Below are 19,938 nucleotides of genomic sequence, written 5' to 3' on the forward strand. Positions count from 1 at the left end.
TTCCGTGCACTTTCCCACCTACTTATTTGGCATCTCTCTCCACCCTCCTCCTCCATTCACTACTCTGGCTTTACAGGAGTCAGAAGGACTGAAATATCTAAAACAAGTAGGTGTAAATTTGCACTGAACTGCACGGCCATGCCAAGGACGCACCGAGCACCTGTGCTTGGACTGAACAGTCATTTTGGGGTGACATGGTCTCGTTAAGTCCCTCATTTTCGGGATGGTAAGTTTAGGCCCAGGAAGAACCTTTCCTAGGGTAAGGAGAAGTTACAGCAAAATGTAAAAAGTTTTTTAATTTAGACGTTGCTAGTCTGACTAGTATGTTGGCCTGTAGTCGCCACTAGGGGGAGTCTAGTGATTTACCGCTTACTGCTATAAGCGGTCTATAGTCAGTATGCAGTAAGCTCTTATGCTCCCCCTAGTGGTGGGCTCTATGGGGGTCAGAAAAACTCCAACTTTTCTGCTATAAATATTAAAAAAATTAAATTGGCATAGAAACTTTTAACTACTTAATTAAAACCCAGTTGGACATTCCCAATGATATACAGGCCTCCTACTGTACACTCACGTGCAGAATAAGTTTACTTTGCTCACCATTTACGGAACACAAAGTTCATACAGTATAAGCAAACATTAGTGTGTATTCATTATTAAGACTGCAAATAAGCACCACGCTGCGGGGCCAAGTACATTGTGATTGACACAAGTAACCTTTATGATCAATGCGTTCCCATGTGTACAATGTATGTGTCCTATAGGGCAGCCGGGCCGGCGCGCTAACGTTTCTAAAGGTCCTCGGGTGATGACGTATGGAAACGCTGAAGGAGAATGCGAGATCCTGGAACATCTGTACACAGACAAGATGAGGTGGCATCTGCATACAAAACAAGCCCATTTCCAAGATGCACGTAGTGATGGACAAGGAACTTAAATGCAAACCTTAACTAAGTATTTTGGGAATAACCCTTTAGCAATGCCTCCAATTATGGGATACCACTGATCTATGGGTGTCTGAGCACTGGGACCCCCAACAATCTCAAGATCAAGGCTGAGGAACCCAAGCCCTGCAACTTCTCTTGGACGAGGCGAAGGTATGCAACAGGCGCCCAGTCATTCCTGGCATAGTCCACGACTGGAGAAGACACCCCTCCACTCCATTCAGGACGGGGGTCGCAGAGTCAATGAGTAGGGGGAAAAATTTGTATTTTGTGCAGTTGCAAAGTGCTGTATTATGATTTGCACGGTTTCTGTACTCTGACATCACCTGCAAGTGACTTTTTTTCTATAATTGTGAAGTCATAGTATACATGGTAAGCATCATTTGTGGCCATTGTTCCCAGGGCCGTATTTAGAGTTTCTGCTGCCCTAGGCACTTTTAGTGCTGCCTCCCCCTTTGGTGAGTATGACACTATCGGCAGTGACTTTAGCAAGAATCGCTGATGTGAAAGTCGCCTTTTGCAGCAGATCTGGCAGTTTTTCTGCATCTGCCGCGTAACGGATCACTTACAGCAACACTGCGTTCGGCCGCATTCATTCCCTATGGGCTTTGCGGCACTTGCAGTGATCTGGCAATTGCGGTACCATACCTCCCAACTTTTGAAGGTAAGGAGGTGTAAAGAGTGCGTCGCGCGTAGCGTCAAATTTTAGGCCACGCCTCTGACCACACCCATATCACAACTAGTCACACCCATATCCACGTCCCAACCACAGCCATTTAGCACTGCTGATCACACTGTTTTATATACAATAATTATAAAAAAAACAATATGGCCACAGTGCTCCATACTGTATAATGACCACACATGATGCTCCATACTGTATAACGGCCACACATGATGCTCCATACTGTATAACGGCCACACATGATGCTCCATACTGTATAACGGCCACACATGATGCTCCATACTGTATAATGGCCACACATGATGCTCCATACTGTATAATGACCCCCCCTCCTGTATGCATGGCTCATATTCCCCCCCCTGTATGCATGGCTCATATTCCCCCCCCCTGTATGCATAGCTCATATTCACCCCCCCCCTGTATGCATGGCTCATACTCCCCCCCCCCCTGTATGCATGGCTCATACTCTCCCCCCCCATGCATGGCTCATACTCTCCCCCCCCATGCATGGCTCATACTCTCCCCCCCCCCCCCCATGCATGGCTCATACCCCCCCCCCCTATGCATGGCTCATATTCCACCCCCCCTGTATGCATGGCTCATATTCCACCCCCCCCTGTATGCATGGCTCATATTCCACCTCCCCCTGTATGCATGGCTCATCTCTCCACCACCCCTGTGTGCATGGCTCATCTCTCCAACCCCCCCCCCCTGTATGCATGGCTCATAATTCCCCCCCCATATGCATGGCTGATTATGCATGGCTCATCTCTCCACCCCCTCCCCCGCTCCTTCTCCCATCTTGCATGGCGCGGGCGGCTTACCTACCTCCACCCGCCCCCGCCCCCCATCCCTCATACTCACCTGTCAGTTGTCAGCTGTCCCACACACCGGGCGGCTGCGCCGACATCCTCCCTCTGGCTCTGTACCGCCGCAGCGCGTTCTTCCTGAGTGAGCGGTCACGTGGTACCGCTCATTAAAAGTCATGAATATGCGCATATTCATGACTTTTAATGAGCGGTACCACGTGACCGCTCACTCAGGACGCGCTACAGACGCTGAGACAGGCATCGCTGGAGCAGGGTGACTATCGCCTTCAAGGAGGGTGGGTGGGACGTGTCGCGGGAGGCAGGGGGGCGGGGCGGTCGGTCGCGTTTGTGACCCGGGACTTTTAAAAAAAATAAAAAATCTTGCTCAGGTGCCGCCCCCCGCAATGTCGCCGCCCTAGGCACGTGCCCTCGAGTGCCTAGTGGCAAATACGGCCCTGATTGTTCCCGTACTATGATGACGTGGCCTGCATTAACCCTGTACTATGTGCAAATGTACAAAGATAATCAACAATCATTTTCACAGCACATAATGATAGATGATGGCTGCTCAATCATATTAGCAATACATTTTTATATTCATAGCGACATTCATTAAATTCCTATTTAGGTCAGTCATGCCGGCTGCTGAAGAGCCGGACAGTCCTATCTGTATTTGGCTCATTAGTGATGACGGACATACTCCAATACCGTCTTATCCGAGCACTCTAGGGTGTTACCCGAGTATCTTGGGCGTGCTCGTACATTATGTTCCAGTCACCGCAGCTGCATGATTTACGGCTGTTAGGCTGAACATACGCAGGGATTGCCTGTTTATTACCCAATCCCCACACGGAGTCAGTTTTTTTTGTTTTCGTAGTTTACTATTGGGGGTTGTGATTAGGTTTAGGGTGCCATCAAAGAAGAGTCACCTTGCCGTGGTTGATGGGCAAACATTAGTTAAACAAGTCTTGTTATATAACAAGTCTTGTTTATATGTACAGTATATTATATACAGTACAGACCAAAAGTTTGGACACCTCATTTAAAGATTTTTCTGTATTTTCATGACTATGAAAATTGTACATTCACACTGAAGGCATCAAAACTATGAATTAACACATGTGGAATTATATACTTAACAAAAAAGTGTGAAACAACTGAAATTATGTCTTATATTCTAGGTTCTTCAAAATAGCCACCTTTTGCTTTGATGACTGCTTTGTACACTCTTGGCATTCTCTTGATGAGCTTCAAGAGGTAGTCACCGGGAATGGTCTTCCAACAATCTTGAAGGAGTTCCCAGAGATGCTTAGCACTTGTTGGCCCTTTTGCCTTCACTCTGCGGTCCAGCTCACCCCAAACCATCTCGATTGGGTTCAGGTCTGGTGACTGTGGAGGCCAGGTCATCTGGCGTAGCACCCCATCACTCTCCTTCTTGGTCAAATAGCCCTTACACAGCCTGGAGGTGTGTTTGGGGTCATTGTCCTGTGGAAAAATAAATGATGGTCCAACTAAATGCAAACCGGATGGAATAGCATGCCGCTGCAAGATGGTGTGGTAGCCATGCTGGTTCAGTATGCCTTCAGTTTTGAATAAATCCCCAACAGTGTCACCAGCAAAGCACCCTCACACCATCACACCTCCTCCTCCATGCTTCACGGTGGGAACCAGGCATGTAGAGTCCATCCGTTCACCTTTTCTGCGTCGCACAAAGACACGGTGGTTGGAACCAAAGATCTCAAATTTGGACTCGTCAGACCAAAGCACAGATTTCCACTGGTCTAATGTCCATTCCTTGTGTTCTTTAGCCCAAACAAGTCTCTTCTGCTTGTTGCCTGTCCTTAGCAGTGGTTTCCTAGCAGCTATTTTACCATGAAGGCCTGCTGCACAAAGGCTCCTCTTAACAGTTGTTGTAGAGATGTGTCTTCTGGTAGAACTCTGTGTGGCATTGACCTGGTCTCTAATCTGAGCTGCTGTTAACCTGCGATTTCTGAGGCTGGTGACTCGGATACACTTATCCTCAGAAGCAGAGGTGACTCTTGGTATTCCTTTCCTGGGGCGGTCCTCATGTGAGCCAGTTTCTTTGTAGCGCTTGATGGTTTTTGCCACTGCACTTGGGGACACTTTCAAAGTCTTTCCAATTTTTCGGACTGACTGACCTTCATTTCTTAAAGTAATGATGGCCACTCGTTTTCTTTATTTTGCTGCTTTTTTCTTGCCGTAATACAAATTCTAACAGTCTACTCAGTAGGACTATCAGCTGTGTATCCACCAGACTTCTGCACAACACAACTGATGGTCCCAACCCCATTTATAAGGCAAGAAATCCCACTTATTAAACCTGACAAGGCACACCTGTGAGGTGAAAACAGTTTCCGGTGACTACCTCTTGAAGCTCATCAAGAGAATGCCAAGAGTGTGCAAAGCAGTCATCAAAGCAAAAGGTGGCTACTTTGAAGAACCTAGAATATAAGACATATTTTCAGTTGTTTCACACTTTTTTGTTAAGTATATAATTCCACATGTGTTAATTCATAGTTTTGATGCCTTCAGTGTGAATGTACAATTTTCATAGTCATGAAAATACAGAAAAATCTTTAAATGAGAAGGTGTGTCCAAAGTTTTGGTCTGTACTGTATATAACAGAGTATATTGCTTAAAGGGAACCTGTCATGAAAATGCCGTCCAATCTGCAGACACCATATTATAGAGCAGGAGGTGCTAAGCAGATTGTTCTATAGTTTTGAGAGAAAAGATTACGGTACGTATAACCCGTGTTTTCATCATCTAAACCTCAGCCCTTTCTGGGATTTTTGTTCAAGTGGGCGGCCCTGTAATGGACCCACTGGTGCGACAGCAGCTTAGTATGGCACACTGCTGACTTCAGAGAATTAAAGTCCCAGGTCAAAGTTTAGCCTGGAAAACCCCTTTAAGTAGTCGGTGACCACACGTGCATGTGTCCTGTGCTTGGAGGCATGTTCAGCTTTTGTAGAGTTCTGTATTTTAGAGTCCCGAGGTCACAGGGAACTGGAAATAGAATATCAAGTCATAACGGAGACAGATACCTTTTGTGCTTTTCGGGGGTTGCTGTGCTGAGACTCACGAGGAGGGACTTTTCCAAATAATTTCCATCCGATTTCATTCTGCTTTTCCACTTGGACGCTCTTTTTCCGTGCAAAAATGTTTCTACAAGACAGGTTAAAAAGTTGTTATTAGGGGAGGTATGGACTATTTTCCACTTTCAACACATGTACAGGTGTTAAATCTGACATTCAATTTACTCTGCGACACGTGGACGACATTTTGTAAAATCCTAAAAGATACACTGCGTATACACACATAACGTCCACCTAAAAGATGGTGAAAGGGTAACTGGAAATAAACGCTGACATTCTCAAACAATGTGCACATCTGCAGCAAAATCTGCATAAGTTACATGTGGACTTTCGCAGACTTTGCTGTGGATTGGCTTCAAATTTCACCCCGATAGTTAAATTAGTGATGGAATAAAAATTTAAATCAGCAGACTGGATAAAAATTTGGCAAAATATCTCATCTACTTTGTGGGCACGCTAATATCCTGCAGAATCCAAATGAAAATTACACAGCATATCCAACCGTGATCCAACGACCATGGAATGCGTACAAAGAACCAATAACTTTCTCCTTGGACATAAGGATTTATTTGCCGATGCTTTTGTTCTGCAGGCAAATAGGTCAATGCCAGTAGAATCTGGCAGCAGCTTACTCCGTTCCCCCCATAAAGAAGAAATGATTGATCAGTGATAAACTTTATGGTACATGCAGGGGATTCGGGAGAGATAGCTGGTCATCCATTCAAGTGTTCAGCCAACAGGTATCGAAAGTTTATGGTCCCCTTAAGGCCCGATGGCAGACGTTGTAGGGGTCCCATACATTTAGCTGGGAAAGTGGGTTTCAGAACTCACAGAACTCAACCAAGTTTTTATTTAATTTTTTTACATGACAAGATTTGTGCAGTTATTTCGATGCGGATGTCAGTAGCTATACCGGTCACTTTCATATGTGCATGGCCAGCTGTACTGAACAAAGCCTTGGAGAAATGAATATCCTGTACGGATTTGCACACATTTGTATAATACTTTGCATACGTACGGCTAGAATTTCTTATTTTTAACACTGCAAACCGGTATTTCGAGCTGGCGGACAGATTTTCAGCAGCTACCATGTCACAGCTACGCAAATGAAAATCACCAACAGAATGTCATTGTTCCCCCACAATGCGGACTGCGTTGCAGTCAGCTATAGATTTACATATAAAGGTTTGTGACCTGAAATGGATTCCTAAAAACAAAAAAACAAAAACAAAATGAGATTTCCTTCTTCCGTGTGAAAGACATCCAAACGTTTCAATAAAGGCTTTAACAGGCCGTTCCACTAAGGCTAGTTTCACACTAGCGTTAACTGCAATACGTCGCAAATGCGTCGTTTTTGCGAAACGCCGCATCCAGCAAAAGTTTTTGCTGGATACGTTGTTTCGTCATAGAGTAACATTAGCGACGCATTTGCGACGCATTTGCGACGCATTTCAAAAACGGTGAATGCGTTTGGCGGCGTTTGGGCGTATGGTAGCGGTCCGTCGGGAGAAAAAAACGTTACATGTAACGTTTTTTGCTCCCGACGGTCCGCTTTTTCCGACCGCGCATGCGCAGTCGGAACTCCGCCCCCACCTCCCCGCACTTCCCCGCACATCACAATGGGGCAGCGGATGCGTGGGAAATATGCATCCGCTGCCCCCGTTGTGCGGCGGAGAACACACTAGCGTCGGGAACGTCGGCCCGACGCGCAGCGACGGGTTGTTCCCGACGCTAGTGTGAAAGTAGCCTAACCCATCAGGACAGCCGCTGTCCATCTGCCTCAGTACATGGAGAAGGTTCCAACTCTGGAAAACCCAACTCACACAGATACAGAATTGATTGGAATAAATTTAAATGGGGCAGACCTAATTATGAAGCGTTCTTCACTACACTGTGTGCAGAATTATTAGGCAAGTTGTATTTTAGAGGATTATTTTTATTATTGATCAACAACTATGTCCTCAATCAACCCAAAAGACTCAAATACCAAAGCTTAATATTTTTGGAAGTTGGAGTGTGTTTTTTTTAGATTTGGCTATCTTAGGAGGATATCAGTTTGTGCAGGTAACTACCACTGTGTAGAATTATTAGGCAACTTAATAAAAACCAAATATATTCCCATCTCACTTGTTTATTTTCACCAGGTAAACCAATATAACTGCACAAAATTTAGAAATAAACATTTTTGACATGCAAAAACAAAATCCCAAAAAATTAGTGACCAATATAGCCACCTTTCTTTATGATGACACTCAGCAGCCCTCCATCCATAGATTCTGTCAGTTGCTTGATCTGTTTACGACCAACATTGCGTGCAGCAGCCACCACAGCCTCCCAGACATTGTTTCGAGAGGTGGACGGCTTTCCCTCCCTGTAGATCTCACATTTTATGAGGGACCACAGGTTCTCTATGGGGTTCAGATCAGGTGAACAAGGGGGCCATGTCATTATTTTTCTTCTTTGAGACCTTTACTGGCCAGCCACGCTGTGGAGTAGTTGGAGGCATGTGATGGAGCATTGTCCTGCATGACATGACAATCATGTTTTTCTTGAACGATACCGACTTCTTCCTGTACCACTGCTTAAAGTGGTCTTCCAGAAACTGGCAGTAGGTCTGGGAGTTGAGCTTCACTCCATCCTCAACCTGAAAAGGTCCCACAAGTTCATCTTTGAAGATACCAGCCCATACCAGTACCCCACCTCCACCTTGCTGGCATCTGAGTCGGAGTGGAGCTCTCTGCCCTTTACTGATCCAGCCTCTGGCCCATCAAGAGTCACTCTCTTTTCATCAGTTCATAAAAGCTTTGAAAAGTCAGTCTTAAGATATTTCTTGGCCCAGTCTTGACGTTTTATCTTATGTTTCTTGCTCAAAGGTGGTCGTTTTTCAACCTTCCTTACCTTGGCCATGTCCCTGAGTATCGCACACCTTGTGCTTTTTGTTACTCCAGTAACGTTGCAGCTCTGAAATATGGCAAAACTGGTGGCAAATGGCATCTTGGCAGCTTCACGCTTTATTTTCCTCAATTCATGGGCAGTTATTTTGCGCTTTTTTGCCCAACACGCTTCTTGTGACCCTGTTGGCTATTTGCCATGAAATGCTTGATTGTTCAGTGATCACGCTTCAAAAGTTTGGCAATTTCAAGACTGCTGCATCCCTCTGCAAGACATCTCACAATTTTGGACTTTTCAGAGTCAAATCTCTCTTCTGACCCATTTTGCCAAAGGAAAGGAAGTTGCCTAATAATTAAGCACACCTTATATAGGGTTTTGAGGTCATTAGACAACACCCCTCCTCATTACAGAGATGCACATCACCTGATTTACTTAATTGGTAGTTGGCTCTCAAGCCTGAACAGCTTGGAGTAGGACAACATGTATAAAAAGTATCATGTGATCAAAATACAACTTGCCTAATAATTCTGCACACAGTGTATATCCTTTTTACTACACACTTTTTGTAACCTTTTAACGGCCCCGGACACTTGTCTTTTGTACTTTAATGTTTTCATCCTCTTCTTCCAAAGCTGTAACTTTGATTTTTCCATTGACATAACCATTCGTATGAGGAATTGTTTTTTTGCAGGACAAGGTTGTAGGTTTGAGTGAGGATATGCATTTTTACCAAAAAAATTAAAAATGGGGGAAAATACCAAATGGCGTGAAAGGATTTTGTGCACTTGCAAGTAGGTAGTTAATTGAATGACTTACAGCAGCACATAAATAGTTAACGGCAACTAGCTCTGGCCACCAGTGTTTCAGGCAGATGCCGACTGTGTAACATTGCCAGCATCTGCCGGTTATGGTGCTGGCTCAGCTCCTGAGCCTGATCCATAAAGCCCTCAGTGATCTATGTTGAAAATGTACGTCACAGGTTTTAAGGGATTTAATCGTAAAATAAGTTTGCACTTTGCTGCTCTAAACCTACCCACGTCGTCGAATAGGGAAAGTATAGCCAAGCTGTTTTTACCAGTGCTAGGAGGTGACCTATTCGATAGTAGAGTGGGAATTGTGCGTGTGGATTGGTGTGTTCCCCAGTGCAGCCATCTTGATGGCCTAACAAAATGATGACTGGTTGCAGCAAGAAGTCTAGTGTGGATTTGTGCTTGTTTTGGGCTTCACTTTGCTCATTTTTAGCCTCAGTGAGTGAACGAGGGACTAGGAGAATCCAAATCGCCCTTTATGGTCGCATCCACGTCACGTGGACAGTGATTGGCAAACTGACAGAAAACCCCTTTAAGAAAGGACATGATGAGAAAAAACAAGGCTAATGATTGACAGCTAGGAGCAGCGGACCATAAACTAAATTTATTTTTGGAAAACCAGCAGTTCATGACAATCTTTAGCCATGAAAAGAGGACAGCTGTACATATAAATAGCAATTTCATGAAGGAGAGTACAATCGGAGCCATTTTTTCCCCCAGGTTGAAATAATTTATTAAATTTTTTTTATCTAGACATCTTGATCCAAATCAATTTGCAGTACCTGGTCCGCCGGAGAGGCGCTGAGGGAACGGTCTCCTACCCAATGGCATCCGCAGCTCTCCTTCCGATTAGTCAGTCTGGCGAGGCGTCACATGTGCATCGTGCCAGGCCGGCTAATGAAAAAAAAGGAGCCAAAAATGTGGTCACGTAGCAGGAGGTTCTCAGGGCTCCTGTCCAGCAGCAGCAATAGATTAACAACATGGCTGCTGGACCTGTCAATCAATTCACACCGACTGACTATTTACAAAGACAGAATCTTGATGATATTGATGCCCATAGCAACCAATCACAGCTCAGTTTTTATTTTTTTTAAAAGCAGAATTCAAAATGAAAGCTGCATGGTGATTGGTTGCCAAGGACAAAAAAAAAAAAAAAAGAAGAAAAGACAGGGTGATGGAGGCACACTCTATACAGACACATAGCAACCAGTCACAACGCAGCTTTCATTTTGAATTCCGTTCTTGAAAAATATAAGCTGATCGGTGATTGGTTGCTATGGACATCGAAGACAGGTTTTATGTCAGATCTCGTCATGAATCTGCTCCAGTGTCCATATAATGTGCACCCGCTTACCAGTACGAAGCTCCGAAAATGGACCCAAGGCATGATAAAGCCAAACAAACTGTACCATAAACACACAAGCTCAACTTAGCCTACATGTTTATTTCACTGGTAGAAGAAGAAGAAATACCAGCAGCTCATCTACCCTCTAGACACAAAATTACGCATGTCGAAATTCAACATGCCCGATTCCGCTTCTGCCCGCCATTTGCAGTTAGGAGATATTGGGGAGGACAGTATAAAACTATAAAGGTCTCAATAGATTCTGCCAAAATGTTATTAATCTGGAGACTTATGTTTATACGTTAACTAGCTTTATAGTTAATAAAACTGGTCAAAAATCTTAAATCTACTGAACAACTTCTTAAAAATGTCCCAGTGCCCATTGGAGCATAATAATACTCCGTACTTCCCCATCAGGGTTGCACCGTTCCAGCAAAGGCGGCAGTCAGATTTCTGATGGTCAATGCTAGGGTTGAGCGAAGCGGATCGTTCATTTTCACAAGTCGCCGACTTTTGGCAAAGTCGGCGTCTCATGAAACCCGACCCGATCCCTGTGTGGGGTCGGCCATGCGGTACGCGATCTTGGCGCCAAAGTCGCGTTTCGTATGACGCGTTTAGCGCCATTTTTTCAGCCAATTAAGGAGAGAGAGAGAGAGAAAAAAAAGAGAGAGAGAGAGAGAGAGAGAGAGAGAGAGAGAGAGAGAGAGAGAGAGAGAGAGAGAGAGAGAAAGAAAGAAAGAAAGAAAGAAAGAAAGAAAGAAAGAAAGAAAGAAAGAAAGAAAGAAAGAAAGAAAGAAAGAAAGAAAGAAAGAAAGAAAGAAAGAAAGAAAGAGAGAATAAATAAATAAATAATCCACATTGACTTGCTTTGGGTTTCGTGTTCCGGTCCAGAGCCCGACTTTACAGTAGAATCGGCCGATTTCACGCGATCCGACTTTCGAGAAGGTCGGGTTTCACAAAACCCAACTCGACCCTAAAAACGCAAAAGTCGCTCAACCCTAGTCAATGCTATATCATGTGACTGCTGCAGGCAGGCGATTAGCAGCGACTGTGCGTCAGCAGCCTTCTCTAATTTATCGTCTGACAGATCAGAACGTCGAAAATTACAACACAAATATGAACAGAGCCGGACACAGGCCAAATACACTGAGAACTCATTCACACGCGCTTCTCTGTTTTGCGCAATTATTCACCTACTAGATGGTAGCCCGATTCTAACGCATTGGGTATTCTAGAATATGTATGTAGTTTATTTAAGAAGATTTTAGAATAATGCAATGAATACGCAGGATTCAGCCGGCCGCGACCAATTAGCGAAGCGTGGTTCAAATCCCGAGCCAATTTGCGGCCAGACTGCATCTGTCACTGATTGGTCGCGCCTGGCCAGGCGCGACCAATCAGTGAAGCCAGGGCCAGCTCCAGGTTTTTGAGGGCCCCGGGCAAAAGAGTCTCATTCTTTTAGTGAAAAATTTTGGCAAGTAAATCGGACCAGAGTAGGACATGGCTTTTTTTTAATGCGGACCATGTCAACAGCACATAAAATGTAATGTGCTGTCCAGGAAAAACAGACAACCCACGGATGTGTGAGTAAGGTCACAGTATGATTCACAAGTGTCCAATTAACCAACATCGACTACTGGGATAAAACATTTATAGCCAAACCACGGATCAGGAGAACCAGTCACCGCTCATAAAATATGGAGCACAAGTCAGAAAGTGGAGACCGCACCTAAGAGAATTATAAAAAAGGAGAAATCCTTCATAAATCAGCTGGATGACGGCTTACGTTACAGCTTCCTGACACAGAGCTCGTTATTAGAGGAGGCTGACCGGCCTGCACTTACGTCTACTTTATTTCATATTTCAAGTGACTATGAATCCTGCAGCTAGTCAACAATCCGACTTGACCAAGGATGGTCATATAAATGGAAAATAAGGATCAAAACAGAGATATTATCACTAGATCTAAAACTTGGGCTACACGGCGAGATGTGTCGGGCGACAGCAGTTCTATAAGTTGCCTTGTAGCGAAATATGTATTTGTAGGCGATATATGACCGGCAGTAAATTAGCATCTGTTCTTAGGCTGCAGCTCTTCACAAAGGTCATACCCTATGTCATCTTGAGCAAAGTTAGCTTTCCAAGTCACAGGGTCTCAGACGCCAGATTGCCGTCCTGAGAACACACAGAATTGGAACCATTTCACACCTCTGATGCCTTTGAAGGGAGACACCAAATGGAACCTAGTGACAGCCTGACAATTTCTATTTACCATGGGAAAGAAAGGCCAAGACAAAGAACATTTAGAAAAATAATGTATTCACTGGGAGAGTAGCCATGGTCCAGTCACAAACCAGGAATTCGAATATTAACATGAAAGGCTGGTCTAGAAATCTGATCTCTGGGCTGAGACTATGAATGTCTCTCCCCTCCTCCACAAAGAAAGCTGTTCACAGATTGAGGGCAGCCAAGCTGATGGGATCCATTTCCATATTCCCTCCCTCAGGAAACAGAATAACAGACTGCACAGTTTATCCCTTTTATTTTAGAACTGCTTGCATATTTGTAGGTCACTTCTTTCTCCCATATTTTTATGCCCTTTTATTGTAAGCACTGTACCTTTTCTATTAAAGCTTAAAACTTTAATAAGTTTGAACCTTGTATACTCTAAAAGAACCCATAACCCTAGAGCGTGTGACGCTGATGATTGGCAGACAGTATTAATAGTATTTCCGGGACTCATCGCCCATATGTTCGGCGAGTGGTGGCAGCGTATGTGAAGCGGGGTTCGTGGTCTGTGTCGGGGGTGCGATTTATGCTCCCATTACAGCATAGGACAGAGGTTGAATGCCAGATTGAGTGAGAGGAGACAGATCAACCCTTGCAGGCACAACCCCAAGTCACATGCTGAGGAGTGGGTACGTAACATGTCCATTTCAGAACAATGATTTTGCTACTAATGACAGAAAATCCAGAAATATTGATCGGTTAATGGACACTGAATGGTCAGATTTTGGCAAGACAAAAGTTACATCCTCACCTGTGCTCAGTAAATGATCAGTTTAGTGAGTGAGAGAGAGAGAGAGAGAGAGAGAGAGAGAGAGAGAGAGAGAGTGTGAGAGTGAGAGAGTGAGAGAGTGTGTGTGTGTGTGTGTGTGTGTGTGTGTGTGTGTGTGTGTGTGTGTGTGTGTGTGTGTGTGTGTGTGTGTGTGTGTGTGTGTGTGTGTAAAGAAATCCAGCACCCCAGACCTTCACCTGAACTGCAACTTGAGCTCTTACAGCATGCCAAAAATCCACCCTGCGACCAAAGCCTGGATTATCAAGAGGCTGAAGACCAGATCCACTGCAGAGGTGTCTGGCACCTTTAATGTGTTTCAGCGTCAAGTACAAAGAATTAAATAAAGATTTGAAGAGACTGGAGATGTGTTTGTCAAGCCCAGGCCTGGCAGACCCCGCAAGACAACTGCTCAGGAGGAATGTTTGTTGGTTAGAAAATCCAAAGCAAGCCACTCTTCCACTGCAGCAGAGCTCCAACAGGCCTGGTCACCTCAAGTCCCTGTGTCAACTAGAACAGTTTATAGGATTCTGTCTCGAAATGGCCTCCATGGTCGAATGAGTGCCCAGAAGCCAGCACTAAACAAAAGGCAAATAAAAAAGCGTGTGGCAAGTCCCATAGCCTGCTAAACAGATGGATGCTGAAAAAGTAGCAGAAGGTGGATTTCTCTGATGAATCTTCAGTAGAATTACACCACAGCCACCGCAAATACTGCAGGAGAACTACTGGAGCCCGTCTGTACTCAAAATACACCCAGAAAACAGTTAAATTTGGTGGTGGAAAGATCATGGTCTGGGGTTACATTCAGTATGGGGGGGGGGTGCGAAACATTTGCAAGGTGGAAGGCAATATCAATAGCCTAAAATATCAAGAAGTATTAACTACCTCTTATATTCCAAATCATAAAAGGGGTCAAATTCTGCAGCAGGATGGTGCTCCATCTCATACATCCATCTCTACAGCAAAGTTCCTCCAGGCAAAAAAGATCAAGGTGCTCAAGAACTGGCCAGCCCAGTCACCAGACATGAACATCATGGAGCATGTTTGAGGTAGGATGAAAGAGGAAGCTTGGAAGACAAAACCAAAGAATCTAGATGAACTCTGGAGGCATGTAAGACTGCATTCTTTGCTATTCCTGATGACTTCATTAATAAATTGTATGAATCATTGTTGAACCGCATGGATGCAGTCCTTCAAGCTCATGGAAGTCACACAAAATATTAAATCTGACTAATAGCACCAAAACTTCATTCACCAATGTTATGCAACATATATTTGTATTTTAAGTTAATTATTTGTTTGAATATCACATTACTTTCTGTGGGCGACAAAACTTTTGTCTTACCAAAATCTGACCATTCTGTGTCCATTAACTGATCAATATTTCTGCATTGATGCCAATTTATATTCTTAACCTAAACCACATTTCGGAGGGTTTCAGCTTTCAAAAGAATAATTTAATTTATACAACCAATGGATGAATTTAACATCAGGTTATAAGCTTTTATTTACATAACATGGATAAGTGACATAACTTTTCTCAAGGAGTGTATGGGCAGAGACCCCGATTCCAGTGATGTAGGCCTTATTGGGCTGCTTGCTGCAGTTTTCATAAAAATCAATTCTGCAGATCTACCAGTTCTCTGAATAAGGCATTCTGTATAACCCCAAAGGACCACTGATTGGCAGCTTTCTGTCTATGCACAGTGAACACAGCTGCCAATAGGTGGTGGGCGGGGTTTTACAGAGCGAATGAATGTGGAGGACTACATAGCAGCAAGTTTACTAGTTCTCCAATGATAAAATCACTATATTATCAGCAGGATATTATCAAAACTACAGAAAAGTAGCCCAGTAACTGAATCATTGTTTAAAAGGGGTTGTGTGGGACACTAATGGCCTATCCTCAGAATAGGTCATCAATGCCTGATCGGTGTGGGTGGGACACAAGGCACCCCCAACGATCTGCTGTTCCCAGCATCGGCCAGAACGGCTCAGTTGTGAAGCTGCACATCAGTTCTGTTGACTAGCTTCACAACTGAGCTAGTTGCCCCCTAGTCAAAATCAATAGGAAGTGGATGTGCAGTATCTGGCAGCGACCACTATTCCATCGACGGAGCCATGCAGCACTAACTGAGCAGCTCCAGCCGCCGTCGTCACCAATAACAGCTGATCGGCCGGGTCTCGTGCACCCACCGATCAGACATTATCCCAAGAATAAGCCAACAATGTAAAAGTCACAGACAACCCCTTTAATCAGGGTCTTTGTCTGCAGATTATGATGCTCAGGAATATTTTATTTATTTTTAAAACATTTACCACATTAAAAGATATAACTCGGAATCAGAAAAATGCATTTGCAATACTAGTAACGTTACGCCAGTAGTGGAAGTTCAGCAAACGTTGCAGATTGAGCCAACAAGACAAATGTGTTGTAGGATACAGATTTTCCCATTTGCATTACAAGCTGTGAAATTTGGAGTCAACATTTGTGGAAAATCTGTAACACGACTGGAAATTTCCAAAACTGAAAATAAAGTATTAAAAATTTTGCAAAACCCATTGGCCTGAACTGAATTGTATCTGCAACGAAAATCCACAACAAATCTAAGACAAGTGAACGTGGCCCATTTTTGGATATCAACTTGAAGATCTCCACCTCTACCGGTGAGCTAGAACCACCCCTGTGCTAGGACGAGGATTTCATCACTTGGTACCAGTTTTTCCAGAGTCGCCTTCTTTCTACACGTGGAAGCACGCTCAATGGAAATGAAGAGCAGTAAACACCGGGTGTAATAACCAGTTCAGCAAAGAGCGGATCGTTTCCGAAGCCAAGCAAGTGCCCAAACAAGCCGTGTGTATGGAAACCGTCAGCGTGGCGGGATTATTCCTCTACAGTCAGCTACAATCTACACGGAACAAGCACATGCCATAAGCAAACTAACTTTGCCAGACATTGGAGGAAAAGAGCCCCAATATGGATAGGGCCAACAGAATCTGTGCTGGACTCCACTCAAGAGATCGTACCCGCAAAAACAAAAGAAAAATGTGAGAAGGTGTCAAGTACCACCCAAGGTGGCAAAGGCAGCACATCAAGTTTACCATTAAATGTTAGATCTGGGGCCCCACAAGGTTTTATTTATGGCCCTGTACATGCATAGTGCAGAGATGCCTTCAGTGCCCCCGGGTCCACAAAAGGTAAAAATCTAACCTGTGCAACACATGTCGTTCCTTTACCGACACAAATCAAGTCGAGCTCTTTGACCTCGCTGTGAAAGATTTAAGTAAAGCCGATAAATGATTTATTATAGGAGCCGTCAGAGCGCAGAAAGGAGGACGCTGACAACAATGGGGCACGTGGAGGTCCGATGGCTTTTGAACCACACATTGGACCTCACGTAAACACATTCACTCAGCTATAATAGATAATATGTAATAAATAATAATAATAAAATATATATATATATATATATATATATATATATAGTTCTCTGATGGGGACCACGTTTTGCGGACTAGACAAGTCTGCAATTTGCTGCCATGACTGGCTCTGTGTGCTTGAGCTACCTACTATTTTGCATGCACTAGTCCGGTCTGTAAAGTCAGACTGGCATATTATACATTTCCTTCCCTACGCACCTCAGGCTGGAAAATAACCAGTGTGAACTAGAACATGGGCTACAATTGGTCCCTGTGAGGTCCGCCACAGATACAGACAGGAAATGAGTTTATGAGAATATACCCCAAGAGGTAAGATCTGCAGATTATCACCCTCGAGGGTCCCCTTTCTTAGTAGGTTAAAAAAAAAAAAAAAAAAAAAACACAACTAAAAACAATGCCTTCCATAGAAAAGCATAAACAAACAATTATAACAATAAAAGAGTAAAAGTAACACCTAGTAGTTTACAAATTCCTAGACATCTTAAAAACAATCAATATACAAGCTAAGCACTTTAGATCGGCATCTTGAACTTGAAATACCCCTTCCCGGGCAATCCCCCCTGTACCAAAAAGGCCCCAACCTACTGTGACCGGGAGTAAACCTCCTCAGTGATTATTGCTGACAGCTCTATACTATCTGGGGAAGTTGCTTCTAATGACAGGATTGTGCAAGCTCCAGCAGATTGTTAGTCCAAGTTTCCAGAGGAGAGTGTTTAAAAAAAAAAAAAAAAAAAAAAAAAAAAGATCTACTCTTCTCAAAAATAAGTACATTATAATAATATATATATATTTTTTAATTCTGAAATGTCATAATAAGGTTATCATCCTCATCTAATTTGTTATGATCGTGATAAAACCTGGGAGATGAGATCAAAGTACATGATGGCCACAGGATCAGCTGCGCAGGTGAAACTTTTTGTTCTGGTACCTTGTTTTAATAGGACAATCTATTCGATAACCGATGCAAAAACACTGTCACCGTAATGGTTATAGTTATTCTCGGATCAGAATGTATGTATGTATGTATGTATGTATGTATGTATGTATGTATGTATGTATGTATGTATGTCTATAATAAGAGAGAAGTTTTCGCAAACTTTCTCAACTTTTTCCTCTCTTTTACTCACCTGTCAACTAAGAGAAGTAAAGGAGGAGCGGCCATGGTGTTAGAAACTCCAGAAGTTGTCGAGTTCTTGAGCGAATGACTAGACTAACTTCGCATGGGTCCGAGATTTAGCGAAATAGTAATCCATTTAATAGGAACATTTTAAATCTTGTCTGATCGGCTGCCAGGAGGCTCCAGAAGGGGAAAGGCAGAGAAAGGAAGAGAGCGAGCTGTGCTTCAGTCCCAGTTGCTGTGCGAACAGGGAAGGGCACATAGCTGACAATAGTAATCAGAGGACGGCCGAGCACGGGGACTGCACACACCCACAGATACCTGCTCAGGTGACATTCTCAGCAGCTCAATGGAGTATTTATAGACTGCAGAGGTAAAAATGGACATTGGACAATTAGGATTTTGGCACAGGGTTTTTTTTTGTTTTTTAGAGTGGTTCTTAAAAAAACAAACAAAAAAAACCACAAAAACTTCATATTCAAAACATGCAGCTGTGGCACCGAACTGCTGATTATCGGGAGCGCCCCAGGTATTCGGGTTCCCAATGCAGCTATTTGGTAAGCGCTACAGCTATTCGGATAACGCCTTATTAGTGATGAGCGACTATACTCGTTACTTGGGTCTCCTCGAGCATGCTCGGGTGGTCTCCGGCGACAAAAACTAAATCTCCAAGCACGCGAAAATACTCGGAGAACACCCGAGCATGCTCGGGAAATCCCAAGCAACAAGTACACTCGCTCATCATTACGTCTTATCCAAAGTTATTTGCTCATCCCCAATAGTTATGAAAGCAGCTCCAAACTAGACTAGAAGGCTGCAAAAAAGTGCTTGGGTACATAGTACTTCAACTTCCACCTCATAGGATCGACAGTGTGTGAGGGCAGTACAGCTGCAAATGTGTTTGTAATGAGACAAAGTGAACTTCTGTTGTACTGTGTTGGTTATAATCGACACAGCTCTGCAGGAGAGCTGCCAGCACTATGAGAGGACAACTGCTAATGCAAATGTTTTTGTAATGAGACAGTTCACTTCTGCTGGATGTAATCAGGGACAACTCTGTAGCAGAGCTCCCAGTACAATAACTGCTAAGGCAAATGTGTTTGTAATGAGACAAAGTTCACTTCTGTTGTACTGCTAGTTCCGATCTGAATGCAGAGTGTGATCGAACCATGTAATGACTGACACATCGCTCTCACAATGGCAATACCCCCTTTCATTTAAAATAATCTCTGGAGACATTGTCCGCTACATAGATCTTAACAGCTCATTTGCAAAGAAGAAAAAAGTGGATTTCTCAGGACCTAGACATTAAGGTTTCATTTTATTCAACTTTCTACGCCTTTCATATCCATATAGATGGCTTAGCAGGGTTGATCTGAATGACAGATTCTAATTATGTTAAACTTTGCAAACGTGATTGGCTCAGTGTGTTCATCCGCATAGCACATGGGTGCAAGAGCCGCCTACTATTTACATGGACTAGTCTGGTCAATAAATCAGACTAGAGTAGCTCCGGTTACATTTTAATTCCTCTCCACATGGACCTTCGCTCTGTGTAGGAAATTGCCCATGACTACAAGCACATAAGCTACTATTGGTCTGTGTACTCTCTTATGTACATGGATGCCATATGCACCAAAGATGCGTTCATGTAAACCTATGACCCTTTACCACGAGCCAATAATGTAGACATGCAGCAATCGACCATCGAATACGCAAATTAGCAGC

At 43.7% G+C, this 19,938-nt stretch overlaps 1 protein-coding gene across 3 annotated transcripts in view; it reads right to left on the reverse strand.

The window, feature by feature from the left end:
* Positions 1-19,938, reverse strand: part of TBC1D14 (TBC1 domain family member 14) — an 85,607-nt gene that overhangs the window by 28,623 nt on the left and 37,046 nt on the right. For 2 of the 3 annotated variants that reach the window (XM_077280102.1, XM_077280103.1), the window contains exon 4: positions 5,501-5,621. In XM_077280102.1, the coding sequence (XP_077136217.1) occupies positions 5,501-5,621 (121 nt within the window). Of the gene's footprint in view, positions 1-5,500; positions 5,622-18,220; positions 18,394-19,938 lie in introns of those variants that run through there. The other variant, XM_077280104.1, reaches the window with a different exon arrangement.

Source organism: Ranitomeya variabilis, chromosome 1 (assembly GCF_051348905.1).
Source record: "Ranitomeya variabilis isolate aRanVar5 chromosome 1, aRanVar5.hap1, whole genome shotgun sequence".
Classification (NCBI taxonomy): Eukaryota; Metazoa; Chordata; class Amphibia; order Anura; family Dendrobatidae; genus Ranitomeya; species Ranitomeya variabilis.